The sequence below is a fragment of the Gekko japonicus genome, unplaced genomic scaffold (assembly GCF_001447785.1).
Source record: "Gekko japonicus isolate JY-2015 unplaced genomic scaffold, Gekko_japonicus_V1.1 scaffold2450, whole genome shotgun sequence".
Lineage (NCBI taxonomy): Eukaryota > Metazoa > Chordata > Lepidosauria > Squamata > Gekkonidae > Gekko > Gekko japonicus.
In genome coordinates this window covers 114,023-128,525 of record NW_015161478.1, presented here as the reverse complement: position 1 = coordinate 128,525, position 14,503 = coordinate 114,023, and the positions used below count along the sequence as shown (strand labels likewise).

At 47.7% G+C, this 14,503-nt stretch overlaps 1 protein-coding gene across 1 annotated transcript in view; it reads left to right on the top strand.

The window, feature by feature from the left end:
* The first annotated feature begins 4,079 nt into the window (after positions 1–4,079).
* Positions 4,080–14,503, top strand: part of LOC107125696 (ADAMTS-like protein 2) — a 39,008-nt gene continuing 28,584 nt past the window's right edge. Inside the window, exons 1-2 of the mRNA XM_015429148.1 lie at positions 4,080–4,166; positions 7,880–8,022. Coding sequence (XP_015284634.1) covers positions 4,080–4,166; positions 7,880–8,022 — 230 coding nt within the window. The remainder of the gene's footprint in view (positions 4,167–7,879; positions 8,023–14,503) is intronic.

Genomic DNA, 14,503 nt, shown 5'->3' with positions numbered 1-14,503 from the left:
GTTAACCTTTGAGTCTTTTGATTGGAAAGCGATTAGTGCAGCACAATACTCATTGTTATTAATAAGCTAGCAAACTTTTATCAGTATTTGAGTAAGTCAAATTGGAAGTCTGTATACACACTGACATATATATGAAAAATTGTTAAGATGTTGTTTGAGAACCTGTTTTTATTTGTTATGTTCTAAGTTAAAATCTAATAAAATATTATGGTAAAAAAAAAAAATCAATGGCTCTGAAACCTTCCTTCAAGCAAGTACTTTTGCCCTCCTTGAAGTGAGCCACTGAGACGTCTATGCTCACTTGATGCCACGAGAGCTGCATTCATGCGACGCAGAGCTCTTCCGTTTCCACACTGAAAACAAAAATCCATCTTCTTTTTCAATGGGGATGTTTCAAGTGGGGTGCGACTTCAAACATGCATTCCAACTAAAGCACACACACACAGAGAGGCTTTAAAAGGGGATTAGACAGCTTCATGGAGGAGAGGTCCATCAATGGCTACCAGGCACAGGGAATTAAGGGAACCTCTGTATTCAGAGGCAGGAAATTTCTGAACACCAGTGCTAGGGGGCAACATCAAGGGAAGGCCTTGGCCTCTGTGTCCTGTTTTTTTGGCCCTCCACGGTAAATGGCATTAAACAGGATGTTGGACTAGAGGGACTGCTGGCCTGATCCAGCAGGGCTCTTTGTATGTTCTTATGTCCTACTGGTTCTAAACCTTCTGTATCTTACATCCCACCACTCTATCAAAGAACCACGACAGAGATGAAAAGTCTACTTCCCCCCCCCCATGACCTTTATATATTTACAAGCATTCTGTTACTTCTAAAATGCCCAAAGGTCCCAGATGGATGACCAAATGGTCAACCCCACCCCTGTGACAGACTAGCCACTGTTTCGCTCCCCTTTACTGTCACCACCACCACTTTGGGTAAAATCCAACCCAGGCTAGCCCAATCTCGACAGATCTCAGAAGATAAGCAGGGTCGGACCTGGCTACTTTGGGTGGATGGGAAACCTCCAAGGAAAACCAGGGGTGTGATGCGGAGGCAGACAAGGGCAAACCATCTCTGGAAGTCTCTTGTCATGAAAACCCTACGGGTTCACCATCAATGCTCCCTCTAAGCTATGGAGTTCTACTTTGTGAGTTACTGGCATTGAAGATGTGAGCAGGTGATTTGGCTACTGCATAAATTAGTTTGCTCTGGAGCACTGTTCCCTCTAAGCTGAGTTAGTGTGAGCTAGCTCACAGTTTTTTCGCCTCTGGTTCACACCTTTTCGTCTTAGCTCAGGAAGGATGTCTCCAGAGCAAACTAACTTATGCAGTAGCCAAATCGCTCGCTCACAACTTTAATGCCAGTAGCTCACAAAGTAGAATTTTTGCTCAGAAGACTCCATGGCTTAGAGGGAACATTGCTCTGGAGCCATCCTTCCTGAACTAAGACAAAAAAGTGTGAACCAGAGGCTAAAAAACCTGCAAGCTAGCTCACACTAACTCAGCTTAGAGGGAACACCGGTCACCATAAGTCAGCTGCGACTTAATGGCACTTTTTACCACCTCGGTGTTCATCCTCAGTAGCATGCCAAGTGAGCAGGCAGGGGGGTGAGGACTTGTGCAGACTCTCTGGAGTTAAACGAACTATTTCTACAAGGCACAAATTCAAGGTATTGCAAAGGACAGAATCAAGGCACACTAAGTTAAAATAAAGAAAAACTCGGTTGCTAACAAAGGTACCTACAATCAATGTTACGTCTGATCTCTGGCAGTTGCAGGAAGCCGCTACTCCTGGTGCATCTGCAACCTTCTTTAGCATAATCCTCTTGTGTCATCCTTCATGGTACAACACGCAGTCAAACAGACTCAACCACCGTCTCAAGATGGATAACCTGTAGCAGGAAAGGTCAGCAGGAGTGGGCATGATCTCCTTGCAGGTAGCCATGGGGTTGAAGGGGAGTGGATTCCTAGGAACTGTTATGAAAACCCACCTAGACTACTTCTGCATCCCACCAGTTAAGAACAACTGCTATAAGTTACATTGGCCATATGCTTGCACCGGCTGCCCAACTGATTGAAACAAAAGATCACCAACACCTAAGCAGTCTGACTACTGAGCAGTGATCCCTCTAAGCTGAGTTAGTGTGGGCTAGCTCACAGTTTTTTAGCCTCCAGCTCACACCTTTTTGTCTTAGCTCAGGAAGGATGGCTCCAGAGCAAACTAATTTCTGCAGCTGCCAAATCGCTCACTCACAACTTTAATGCCAGTGGCTCACAAAGTAGAATTTTTGCTCACAAGACTCCACAGCTTAGAGGGAGCATTGCTACTGAGGCGAGAGAATGGAACCATCTTCCTTCCGTCCTTTCTTACTTCACATAAGGGATGCAAACGGTTTCTTTTCAGTCTGGCATTGGTTTAACTAATGGCTGCTCAACAGTGAGTCTTTTGACATATCAGCATGGACTGTGTTGTATTTTCTTTCCATTGTTGCTTTATGGATTTTTAATTGTGTTTTATGACTTTTGTATACTGCTCGGTAGCTTCTATTTCGAGAAGCTTAATGAGATGCGGGATCTTATCATGGAACTCCAACATTGTAGGAAGGAAGGAAGGAAGGAAGGAGCAGGGATGCTGGTGGTATATCCTACATTCACTTTTATGTTTTTTTCCCCTTTCCTTCTGCTGTATATATATTCTGGTGACTGAGGTTTTCATACCTTGTGGCTAATAGCCACTGATGGACCTCTGCTCCATATGCTTATCTAATTCCCTTTTGAAGCCGTCCATGCTTGTAGCACCCACCACTTCCTGTGGCAGTGAATTCCATGTGTTAATCACTCTTTGGGTGAAGAAGTACTTCCTTTTATCCGTTCTAACCCGACCGCTCTGCAGTTTCATGGAGTGCCCACGAGTTCTTGTATTGTGGGCACTCCATGAAAGGAAGGAAGGAAGGAGCAGGGATGCTGGTGGTATATCCTACATTCACTTTTATGTTTTTTTCCCCTTTCCTTCTGCTGTATATATATTCTGGTGACTGAGGTTTTCACTTCATGCATCTGAAGAACGGGGCTACGGCCCATGACAGCTTATGCTTCAAAAATCTGTTAGCCTTATATGTGCCACAAGACTTTTTATTAGTGCTTCTGAAATCTAGCATTGTGTATTCATGTGTTGAGCCCACACTGCTTCCCTAGAAGTATCAGCAGACCAGAAGAATGGAAAACTCTGCTTAGGTAAGGACGGGACAGAAAGACAGAGGTGTAAAATTTAATGCGACACAGTCCACTTTTTTTTACTGCTGGTGCGTTTTCTGCACAACCGACTGTATATTATTCAGGCACGAAACATATACACTTTCAAAAAGCCTGTGTTATGCCCCCTCTTAATCGATACCCTACTATTTCGTCTTGATCAGGCCTCCACCACCACACTGCTCCCCCTCCCTGTCATATCACCTGCGTCATATACATTTTCCCTCAGGTCCGAACTCAGTCCTATGTTGGGACAAGTATACCCCCTAGACTTCAGCGTGCAAGGAAAGAGAGACTGCTGACGGGAAGCTCTGCTTAACTCGGAAAGGTTGCCCGCTTTTGCCTCTGCAAACAGACTTCACTTTTCAGTCTCCTTCTGGAAGCTCTCGTTCAGAGGCTCCACGGCCAAGCGGCCGATCCCGCAGGGCCAAGCCGCAACGGATGTCTCTCCCCCCCCTTCCCCTCCCCTCCCCTCCCTCCGGAGGGGCAGGCAGCTTGTGCTGTGGGAAGGATCCTGCGAAGGCCGGCTCCTTTTGTCTCCTTTGAAGAGGGAGGCCGGCACGTCGTTCCGGGCGGACGCGCCCCCCCCCCCCCCCCCGGCCGCGTGTTTGGGTGGCTCTCAGGTCGCCTTGTCAATCACAGCCCGCCCGGGAGCCGCAGGGTCGCGCCGCGCTCTCGCCGCCACCCAACAGGTTGGAAAGTCATTAATTACTTACTCGGCCATGCAGGTTTGCGCTCAGGCGGCTGCTGGTGCCGCCGCCGGGGCTTTACCTCTCTCGCCGTCGCCGTCGCCTCCTCGCTGCTCCTGCCCATGGAGCACTAGAGCGCACCATGGCCGCGCCTCCCGCCTTCTCCGGCCGCCGGCGCCTCGCCCCGCCGGCGCTGCTCCTGCTGCTGGCCTGTGCCCTGCGCGCTAAGGTAAGGAGGCAGGCAGTGGGGTGGGGAGGAAGGCGCAGGCCGGGGTGGGCTGTTGCTTCCCTCGGAAAGGCGCCTTCAAAAAAGCCTGGCTCCCCAGTTAGCTTTGCAAGGAGCGACGCATCCGGAGGCAGCCACCGAAGCTTCTTGCCTCTGCGGGGAGAGAATACGAGTCCAGGCAGGCGCTTTGGTGCTGCGTCCCCTGGAAAGAGAGGGGATGTATCAAAACCAGACGTGCATTGGAAGATCCGTGTCTGGAGCTCCCAGCGATTAAAGGGGGGGAAATTCAGATTAAATATCGCGGGGAGCTGAAGACATGGGTCTCCCAGCGCACCGTCTGGTTTGATAGTACTCTTCTCCCCCATCCCACCGGTTAACTAAGAATGGAGTGGGTGAACTGCTGAAGATGGCCAGCCCACCCCCTCCACTATTTAATTTCCCCAAAGGAGGAGATCAGAAAAGGAAACTGCCTTCCTCTCAAGCATTTCTCTCTTCTCTGTCCCCTTGCTGATGATAACCCCATTCAGTGCTCGTTTACCTTACCATGTGGCAAAGGGCATTAAAAACGCTAGTCCAACTTCTTGGACTCGCGGGTCACATGTACAAATACTGTTAATACCAGGACATCTTAAGACGACCAATGCTGAATAAAAAAGCTAACATGCAGCTTGAAAGCAAATTTGAATTTACGGTTTAGGAAGAGCAAAATCCAGTTTGTCTGAAAGCTCTCCCTTGGTGAGATTTTGAAAGGATACTGTTTGAGAAGTGAAGTCTAATGATCTAGATCCTAAATATAAGTAAGGATAATATGCATAAAGCAGTGGCCTAAGGCATTATAGCCAGTGTGGTATACTGAAGTCCCAGCGGGATCTGGAAGACCCAGGTTCACATTCCCACTCCGCCATGGAAGCTTGCTGGGCAAGATTGGCCCTGTCACTCTCTCTCAGCATGATCTACCTCACAGGGCTGTTGTGAGGGAACAATGTAAGCCATTCTGGGTCACGTTACGGAGAATAGTGCGGTATAAATGAAGTAAATAAATAGAATGGACTGTTCATAATCCCTTTGTGAGTATACTAGGGCACCGTGTGGACATTGTTCACATACAGGGCTGCCACCACAGCATGAGAGGTGTGCCCTGTAGGATCTTTTACAACGTTGCCAAAGATGCTGGGGCCACTGGATGTTCCCCATCATCCTCTGAATCCCCACAAGAGATTCTGGCTTGGGTGGGAGTGGTACAGCAACATTATATGGATGTAAGGGGAATTCACATACAGGATCTATTAGCTGATGTGAAGTTTCCTCACTGCCACATGACCTTTGGAGCACCAGACCAAGGGTAGGCAGCCCGCAACCCGCATGCCAAATGAGGGCATACCCAACAGTTTTGCTCAGCGCATGGGGCGGGTTCTCAGCCCAAATCAATAGGCCAAGCCCCTGAGGTGTTGCCGGCAGGGATGTGGAGGGAGGGAGGCCAGCAATGCAGGAAAAGACAATGTCTTTTACGGCCTCTTTGTAGCTAGGGAGGCAAAGCAGGGCTCTGAGCTGCTGGTCAAATACATCCCTTATTTTCTCCTCCCCTTTGTTGATGGCACCCCAGCATCTTCACAGGTGCTGTGTTTTTTTGGGCACTCAAGCCAAAATGGCTGCCTTTTCTGTTTCCTCTCCTCCCCCCAACCTTGCCTACTCAGGACCGGCTCGAGGTGTTTCTGTGCCCTAGGCGAGGCTGCCTTATGGCGCAGATGCCAACCTCCCGGTGGGGCCTGGAGACCTGGAGACCTCTGGAGCCAGCCACCCTTTTGCTGCTGCCGCCACTGCCGGGGGGGAGGGGGGGGGAGGCACAGCTTGGCACCCCATCCAGGGCCCGACGCTCTAGGCGAATGCCTAGTTCGCCTAGTGGGTGAGCCGGCCCTGTGCCCACTAAACAATCCAAATGCCAGGGCATCCTAATTCACATGCATCAGCCGTGTTTGGCTGGGATGAGTCTAATGTTACAGATATTCATTTTCCTCTTGCCAGAGGCATGATAAGTTCTTTAAAAAAAATACCCCCCCTCTTTTCTATTCGTAAACAGAAGAAACTCCTGGCCTGAGGTTGCCAAACTCCAGGTGGAGCCTGGAGTTCTCCCGAAATTTCAGCTAATCTCCAGGCTACAGAGATCAGTTCCCCTGGAGAAAATGGCTGCTTTGGAGGGTGGCGTCTGTGTTGCAATACCCTACTGATGTCCCTCCGCAGGCTCTACCCCCAAATTTCCAGGAATCTCCCAACCCGGAGTTGGCAGCCCTACCTAGCCTGCTCCATCCTTGCTTCTCCGATTTTACCCTCAAGCATAGGTGGGCATGTGGGGGGGGGGGCATTCATGTGGCATTTGCTGGGGGAGGCCGAGAACCACCTTCTGACCTGACAGAGAAGCTCTAATTAGAGCTCTGTGCTCTTTAATAACACTTGTCTCCCTGCAGCTGTAACACTCCCCCTCCCCATCAAGCCCTTCTCATTATGACAGAACACCCATTCAGAGACAAGCACCACCTCTGTCATTATAAATGGCGGAAGTAGGGGGGGGGAGTTCACTTCAATCCACCCCCTCCCCCACGGGCTCCCAGATTTTATGGGTCACCAAACCCATTGTGTTCCTGTTTCTCAGAAGCTTATGAAGAAACTCTCTGCCACTTCCTCACCCCCGGGGGGGGGGAGCATTCCGCCCTTCAGATAGAGGACTGTGCCTTTCCAAACAAAGCCAGGACAGACCGCTCTGTTTCATTTCCCAAACCTGAGACATCCCCCCCCCCGCAAAAAAACAACAACACACAAAACCTGAAGGCATGCTTGTGTCTGAAAAAAGGATTTACAGTGTTTTGATCACCATCTGGTGCAAATTTCCATGGGGATGTGGCCATAACTATTTGTACTCAGGATAGGTTCATCTCCTCCATTTCTCCCCTTCCTGCATTTTTCCCCTCACAACCACCCTGCAAGGAAGGTTAGGCTGAGAGAGAGTGAACAGGCCGAAGTCATCCCGTGAATGACAAGGCGGATTTGAACCAGAGTCTCCCAGCGCCTAGTTCAGCACTCCAGCCCCTGCTCTACACCAGCTCTCTCACACAGGTCCTTGCATACAAAATATATTACAGTGGCCCTGGACACACATGCCGGAAAACGCGCGGGGGGGAGAGGCGTGGCTATTTGCGCCATCGCATTCTGATCCGCCATTTTGCGATCAGACGCAACGGTGGCGCACCAGGGTTTCGTCCTTCGGCGCACGCTGCAAAGAGGACGGCCAGAGGGAATAGGTGCGCACCGGCGCAATCACACCAAACGAGTCCATCTGCAGCCCATGGCAAACCATTTGCTAGTAGATCTTTGCAGGTACTTTTTAACTGCGCATCTTCGGCGGCACGTCACGGGTTGGCCATGAGTGCGCTACGCTTCCCAGATGTTGCGGTGTGATCATGCCCCGAAAATCCACCCAGGATTCGTGCCTTTCACGCGGCAAATTCTCCATGTGACCGGGGCCAGTATTTAGCTAAACCTGCTTTGTTTGAGTAGGCGTGGTCAAGTTGCACATTTTAGTTTGGACCAGATTAAAAATGTGTTTTGCAGAATTTAGGGGTTTTTTTTAATTCAAAGGCTGTAAGGGGTGCATAGTAAAGAGGAAGCAAGGTAACAGAAGCGAGCTGGGAGTTCTTAAGCTAACCATTCCCTGTTTTTGTCAGGACAGTAGTGAGGCGGTGGATGGAGGTGGAACCTGGAATGAAGAGGTGACCAAGTGGTGGGGGGAATGGAGCTCTTGGTCCACATGCTCCCGCACCTGCGGAGGGGGTGTGATGTCCCGGGAAAGGCACTGTCTACAGCAGCGGTAAGTAACTGAGCAGAACCCACTGACATGTGTCTGTTGCTATCCAATGGAATTTAATTGGCAAGAGTGTTCTACTGTAGGTTGGGTCCGTTCTCTAAAGGGAGGGGGCGGTTTCATTTAGACATCCGGTCTGACAGGAAGGACCGTCTTTGTCTTAATTAGAGGCTTTGTGTGTTGTTAGAAGACATGAAGTTGGCTTGATTACAATTTATAACCCAAGATGGCATGCTTAAAAATGGGAGCTCAAAATAGCACTTGAGTTCAGTGGTAGAGTGCATGCTTTCTATATGAAAGGGTGTTGGGTTCAGTTCCTACAATCTCAAACTGGTGGTGTGGGTGGGGGACTTTGGGTGGGGTACTTTCTCTGCCTGAGATCTTGGCACCACCACTAATAAAGAGTGTTAAGTGAACTGGATCAGCAGTCTGACTAACAGGTTCAAACGCTGAGTTTTATCAGATAACAAAAACTGATATGTTGTCAAGGCTTTCACGGCTGGAGTTCATTAGTTGTAGATTTTCCGGGCTGTATGGCCATGGTCTTGGCATTGTAGTACCTGACGTTTCACCAGCACCTGTGACTGGCATCCTCAGAGGTATAACACAGAAAGATAGAATACTCTCTGTGTCAAAAACTGAAATGGTGAGATTTTTAAAACTCTAAATTGGGGAAATTTATTAAATACTGAATTTAGGTAGATATTTGCTTCTACTCTAAAGTTATGTGAACTGTGTAAATAGAAGAACAGTTTGAGTCCGGTGACACCTTTAAGATCAACAAAGTTTTATTCAAGGTATAAGCTTTCGTGTGCAAGCACACTTCCTCAGATACAGTGAAATGGAAATAAATTATTTTAAATTATATTTAAACTATATGTTAAGAATAATTTAAACATTATAAGAGAACACAGAATCAAGTCAAACTTCACCCATTCCCATTTCCACCAGGGGGTCCAATTCTGTGGGCCCCAGAAGGAGGTGCCCCCATCCTCCATCGTTTCCAATGGAAGGGAAAATGCCTATGTCAGTTCACTTGTAGGCTGGGCTGCCAGCTAAGTCTAAGTTCCCTGCGCTGCCAGCTAAAATGTTGTGTGCCAGTGCCCCCTAGTGCAGCTTAGAGGGAACTAAAGGACTCCTACCCCCCTTTTCCATATAGGGCGTCTCTACAAATTTTTTTTGATATTAGCTGGGAATTACGCACAAGGGAATACATTTTTTTTTGCATACCTTGTGTGAATTCATGTCAGCTGGGCTGGATAATTCAGGTTTCCTGCAGGAATAAAGGGCCAGATATCAGAAACACCCTCTTTGTTGGGTTAAATGTAAAGAAAAATCATTTGAATTGGAAGCACAGAAGCTTTATGCGGTTTCGCCAATCCTCTGTGTTTCCCAGTTAAGGCGAAAATGCTGTTCAAACAAATTACAAAGATGACCTGATTCCAATGGTAATTAGAGAAAGAAATTTTACTTACAAAAACAGAAGCATGTCTTGCATGACCTACTCATGTAGGTACATTTAACACATTGTGAACAGATTAACTTCAAAAATGTTAACTTGCTTCAGCTCCAAGCCCAGGTAAGAGAGAGAAGGTCCTATATAGGATGAAAACAGAAGGCAGGCACAGGCCAAAGAGGCTCAACATCTAACCGAGGAGAGGGTGGGGCCGACTGCCAGGTGTACCCAAGTGAGAGAATTCTCTTAAGCCTTTCTCTCCCAGATCCTCTTGCATGCAGAGTTACAATACCTGGCACTCCTTAATGTTGCATGCAAGAGTTCTCAATTTTCAGCTTATCTCTTAGTTTTTCAAAAAAGCTGTCTCTTGATAGATTGGTCAGGATGTCGGCCACCATCTCTTCTGTTGAACAGGACTCAATCTCTATTATGCCCTTCTCGGTTAGATCACACATTAAGTGAAACTTCACACCAATGTTCTCAGTGCGTGCAGTGATTTTTCCTGACTGAGAGATCTCAGTGCCGTTCTAGTTGTCGTCTTTAAATCGATTTGGCTTTTGCTCATAAACTCCAATGTCTTTTAGTAACTGGTCTAGCCGTAACGGTTCTCTGCAGGCTTCAGCAGATGCAATCTACTCAGACTCTGTGGAATACAAACTTAAATGTAGTTTGCTTTCTACTAGCCCAGGAGACTGGTTTACCTCCATACAGGAACAAGTACCAAATTGTGGATTTATAGTCTAAGCTGTCTCCTGCCCAATCTACATCCATGTAACCAACTAATTTTGGATTATTGGCAGATGGCAATATTAGTTTCAATATGAAATTTCTTTTAGATACCTAGCTAACTCTTTTTACTGCAGCCCACTCTTTCTTGCTAGGTATACTTGTCTTTCTATTAAGGATCCCAATGCTGGTTGCAATATTGGGTCTGCTAGTGGTGCTTATGTATAAAAGTTTTCCTATGATGGTTCTGTACTGGTTGCCTTTCGGTAAAGGCTCATTTATTTTGGTGTTTTTATCCAAGAGTCTAATTCCTTGTCTTTCTCTGTTGGTTTTTCTTCCTCTATGATTCCAGTAGCTCCTTTTGCTTCAAGGAGTCCCAGGAGACTGGTTTACCTCCATACAGGAACAAGTACCAAATTGTGGATTTATAGTCTAAGCTGTCTCCTGACCAATCTACATCCATGTAACCAACTAATTTTGGATTATTGGCAGATGGCAATATTAGTTTCAATATGACATTTCTTCTAGATACCTATCTAACTCTTTTTACTGCAGCCCACTCTTTCTTGCTAGGTATACTTGTCTTTCTATTAAGGATCCCAACGCTGGTTGCAATATTGGGTCTGCTAGTGGTGCTTAGGTATAAAAGTTTTCCTATGATGGTTCTGTACTGGTTGTCTTTAGGAAACGGCTCATTTATTTTTGGTGTTTTTAAGAAAGTCAGTTTCCATAGATGTTACCACTGTGTTGGCATTTTCTAGACCTAGTGTCCGTAGCACTTTTTCTGTCTCTGGTTTAGAGAAATGAACCATCTTCCTCCCTTACAATTTGTATGCCCAAGGAGTAAGAAACATCTAGCTCCTTAATTTCTTTTTCTCTGTTTAGGTACTCTACCCCACTGTTATAGTCTAGTTGTCTGTCATAACCCAGAATCAAGTCATCAACGCATGCCAGAATAAAAGTACAATATCCATCTTTGTGTTTGGTGTACGGACATGAATCGACTTCTCCTGGCTTGAAGCCTTGCACTATGAGCACTGTGTGTAATTTTTCATTCCAGGCACGTTGCCTGTTTTAGTCCATACAGTCTCTTCTGCAGTTTGCAGACTAAATTCTGTTGTCTGTGCCTTTCTTTTGGCTTTGACTCTGCACACTCACAAACACAGAAAGATCTTTCCCCAAAGTCACAAGTATAAAGTTTGCCTTTGGTTCATCAGTTAGATTAAAGCCACAGATGACTAGATTTTCAAACACCTGCTTTATATATTTTTTTCAAAATGTTCTCTGTTATGTAACCCTGTTTTGCAAAGTTTTCTTATCCATATTCCTTGTGATTTAGTACTAGTAAACCCAACAGACTCTTCTAAACATTTCTTGTGCTGTCTGGCAATTTTCAAATAGGGAAGTCTCACTGTCACCCAACGATCCCATAAGAATGTTCTTGACAATCCCATTTTTTATTATCCAAGAGTCCCATTAGGGGTGTGTGGCCTAACATGCAAAGGAGTTCCTGCTACAAAAAAAGGCCCTGGGTTTTGACAACAAAGTAAACAGAATAAGAAGCAAAAGGTGGGTGTGGTTGAATGACCACACTTCTGATAACATGTGGGGTGTGGCCTAATATGCTAATGAGCTGTGCTGTCAGAGTTGTGGCCTAATATGCTAATAGGGTTCTGCTGTTGGGTGTGGCCTATTATGCTAATGAGTTCCTGCTGGGCTTTTTCTACAAAAAAGCCCTGGATTTTCGTATCTATGGGCTTGGAAGCTTCTCCTTGTAGCCCCACAACATCTTGAGACCGGCATAGCCCATGCAACAGCCGATTTGTGCTCGGCCTGTGGCAGCCATTTTGTGTCGTTGTCCAGTATCCTTTCTGACAATTCCCAAAGTCTGCAGAGGAGCAGCAAGGCTGGTGAGCCCTGCTGCAGGAGAAGGCTTCACACTTAACCCGGGTGGAGGAGCAGTATACAGTCCACTTGCTTTAGAAAAGGTAGGACAGCCTTGAAAAATTAAAGTGTTGTGGTTTTTTTTGCACAACCCCATTTTCTTTTGAGATCCAGAGAAGTTAGCCGTGTTAGTCTGTTGCTGAAAAATAGTAGAAAGCCCAGTAGCACCTTTAAGACTAACAAACTTTATTGTAGCACAAGCCTTCGAGAGACACAGCTCTCTTCGTCAGATGCATCTGACGAAGAGAGCTGTGTCTCTCGAAGGCTTGTGCTACAATAAAGTTTGTTAGTCTTAAAGGTGCGACTGGGCTTTTTGCTATTTTCTTTTGAGGTTTGTTTCAAAGGGTAGCTGCAGTAGAACAGCTGTGTATGAGTCCAGTAGCACCTTAGAGATTTGTTGGATATAAGCTTTTGAGAGTCAGAGCTCCCTCAGTCAGAATCCAGCTCTTCTTTTGAGGTTGAATTTGAATGGCAGAACTACTGCAGTCTCCCTGACCAGAATCTTCCCCTTCCCTGAGGAAGATGAACAGAGAGGAGAACGCAAAAACAAATAGGCAATGCTGCTGTTACCATTGCAAGAAAATAAAGCAAAATTTTTTTTTTAAATCCAAGAGGCAGAAATTCTGGCTAGCTCACCCTTCTCTCCCCTGTTTCCCAGCCTTAATTGCCTCTTCATTCTTGATCTGCATGCCCACTCTTTTTGACAGCATTGTATTCCTTGGTCCCCACTGGCTTCACTATTCAACCCCCCCGAGAGGTACAGTGACTAACATCCTGAGTTGCTTCCTTGACTGAATGATGACAACAGGGAGTTTGGATTTCGTTCCCACGAATTCTGTCATCCTTGGCCCACCCACTCCAGTCCCCATCTGCATGGTCCCGCAAGGGCGATTCGGAAGCCCCTGCCTCTGCTCCAAAGAGCTGAATGCGACCCCTGGAGAGGCACCTCTTAACCTGCTACTCCAGACCTTGCACAGCTAATGAGAGCTGGCATCCGAGAGCTCACCACGCTTATCCTCCCTCCACGCACACCCTGTCCAAGAAACTTCTTTCTATTCTGCATGAATGCACTTCTGAGCAGAGGAAGCTTGAACGAGCCCCCCTTCCTTTCCTCTTTCCTTCCGTCAGAAGGAAAGGGGGGGGAGGTAAAGCCCCTTTTTGCCTTTTATGTGGGCTGGCTGGCTGTATAATTAAGGTCCGGATATGCCGAGGTGCCTTCCGTCTGGAGATGGCAGTGATTCTCAAACAGACTTGGAAATGAACTGTGCCATTCACCACGCACGCACAGGAGTGTCTCTCTCTTTCTTTTTAAAGAATCTATGGCTTAGAGTTCTGGTACCCTATCTTTTTTTTTTTTTTTAAAGCAGAGTTTATATGTGCATAATGTAAGTGAAGGATTGTAACAGGAGGAGTTAAAGGTTTGCCCATCAAAACCCTAGCAAGCCCATGCCCCAATCGCAAGGGGACAAAATTCATTTCTGGAAGGGGCCGGATATAAATCTTTTAAATATATACATACACAAGTGGAGAGACCCGCAAGAAACTCCTATCACCTTCCTCCCCTCTCCTCCTACCTCTCTCACACTCCTTCCCTCTTCTGCACCCCTTTTCTTACTCTCTATCTCTCCTCCATGCATGTTACTTCCTCCGAGGCGAGGCGCATGGAACGCTGTTACCTTCCCACCGAAGTGGTACCTATTTATCTACTTGCAATTTCTTGCTTTCAAACTGCTAGGTTGGCAGGAGTTGGGGCCAGAGACGGAAGCTCACTCCAACATGCGGCACTAGGGTCTCAAACTGCCGAGCTACAGACCTTCCGGTCTGCAGCTCAGCATCTTAACCTCTGAGCCACTGCATGCAAATTGGACTTTGGCAATTAGTATATAGATATCTCCAGGGGTCTTTTGGGGCCGGAGCATGCCGGAACACCGCTCCGGGAGCCCAGGAGCTGGCACAAATGGCGGTGGCAGCAAGCCCCGCCCCCAGCTCTCTGCACTGAGGTCTGTTGCCAGCCTCTCGGGGCCCATGTCGGAGCGCTGCCGCCCCAGGGAGGCAAGAGGAGGCCCGTTGCCGGCTCCATGGGGCTCGCGCCAGAGCGCTGCCACCCCAAGGAGAGCAGAGGAGGCCCGTCGCTGGGTCCATGGGGCTCACGCCGGAGCGCTGCGGTCCCAGGGAGAGCACGGGAGGCCTGTTGTCGGCTCCATGGAACTTGCGCCAGAGTGCTGCAGCCCCAGGGAGAGCAGAGGAGGCCCGTCGTCGGCTTCCTGGGGCTTGCGCCCGAGCGCTGCTGTCCCAGGGAGAGCAGAGGAGGCCCATCGCCAGCTCCCTGGGGCTCATGCCAGAACGCTGCCGCCCCAGGGA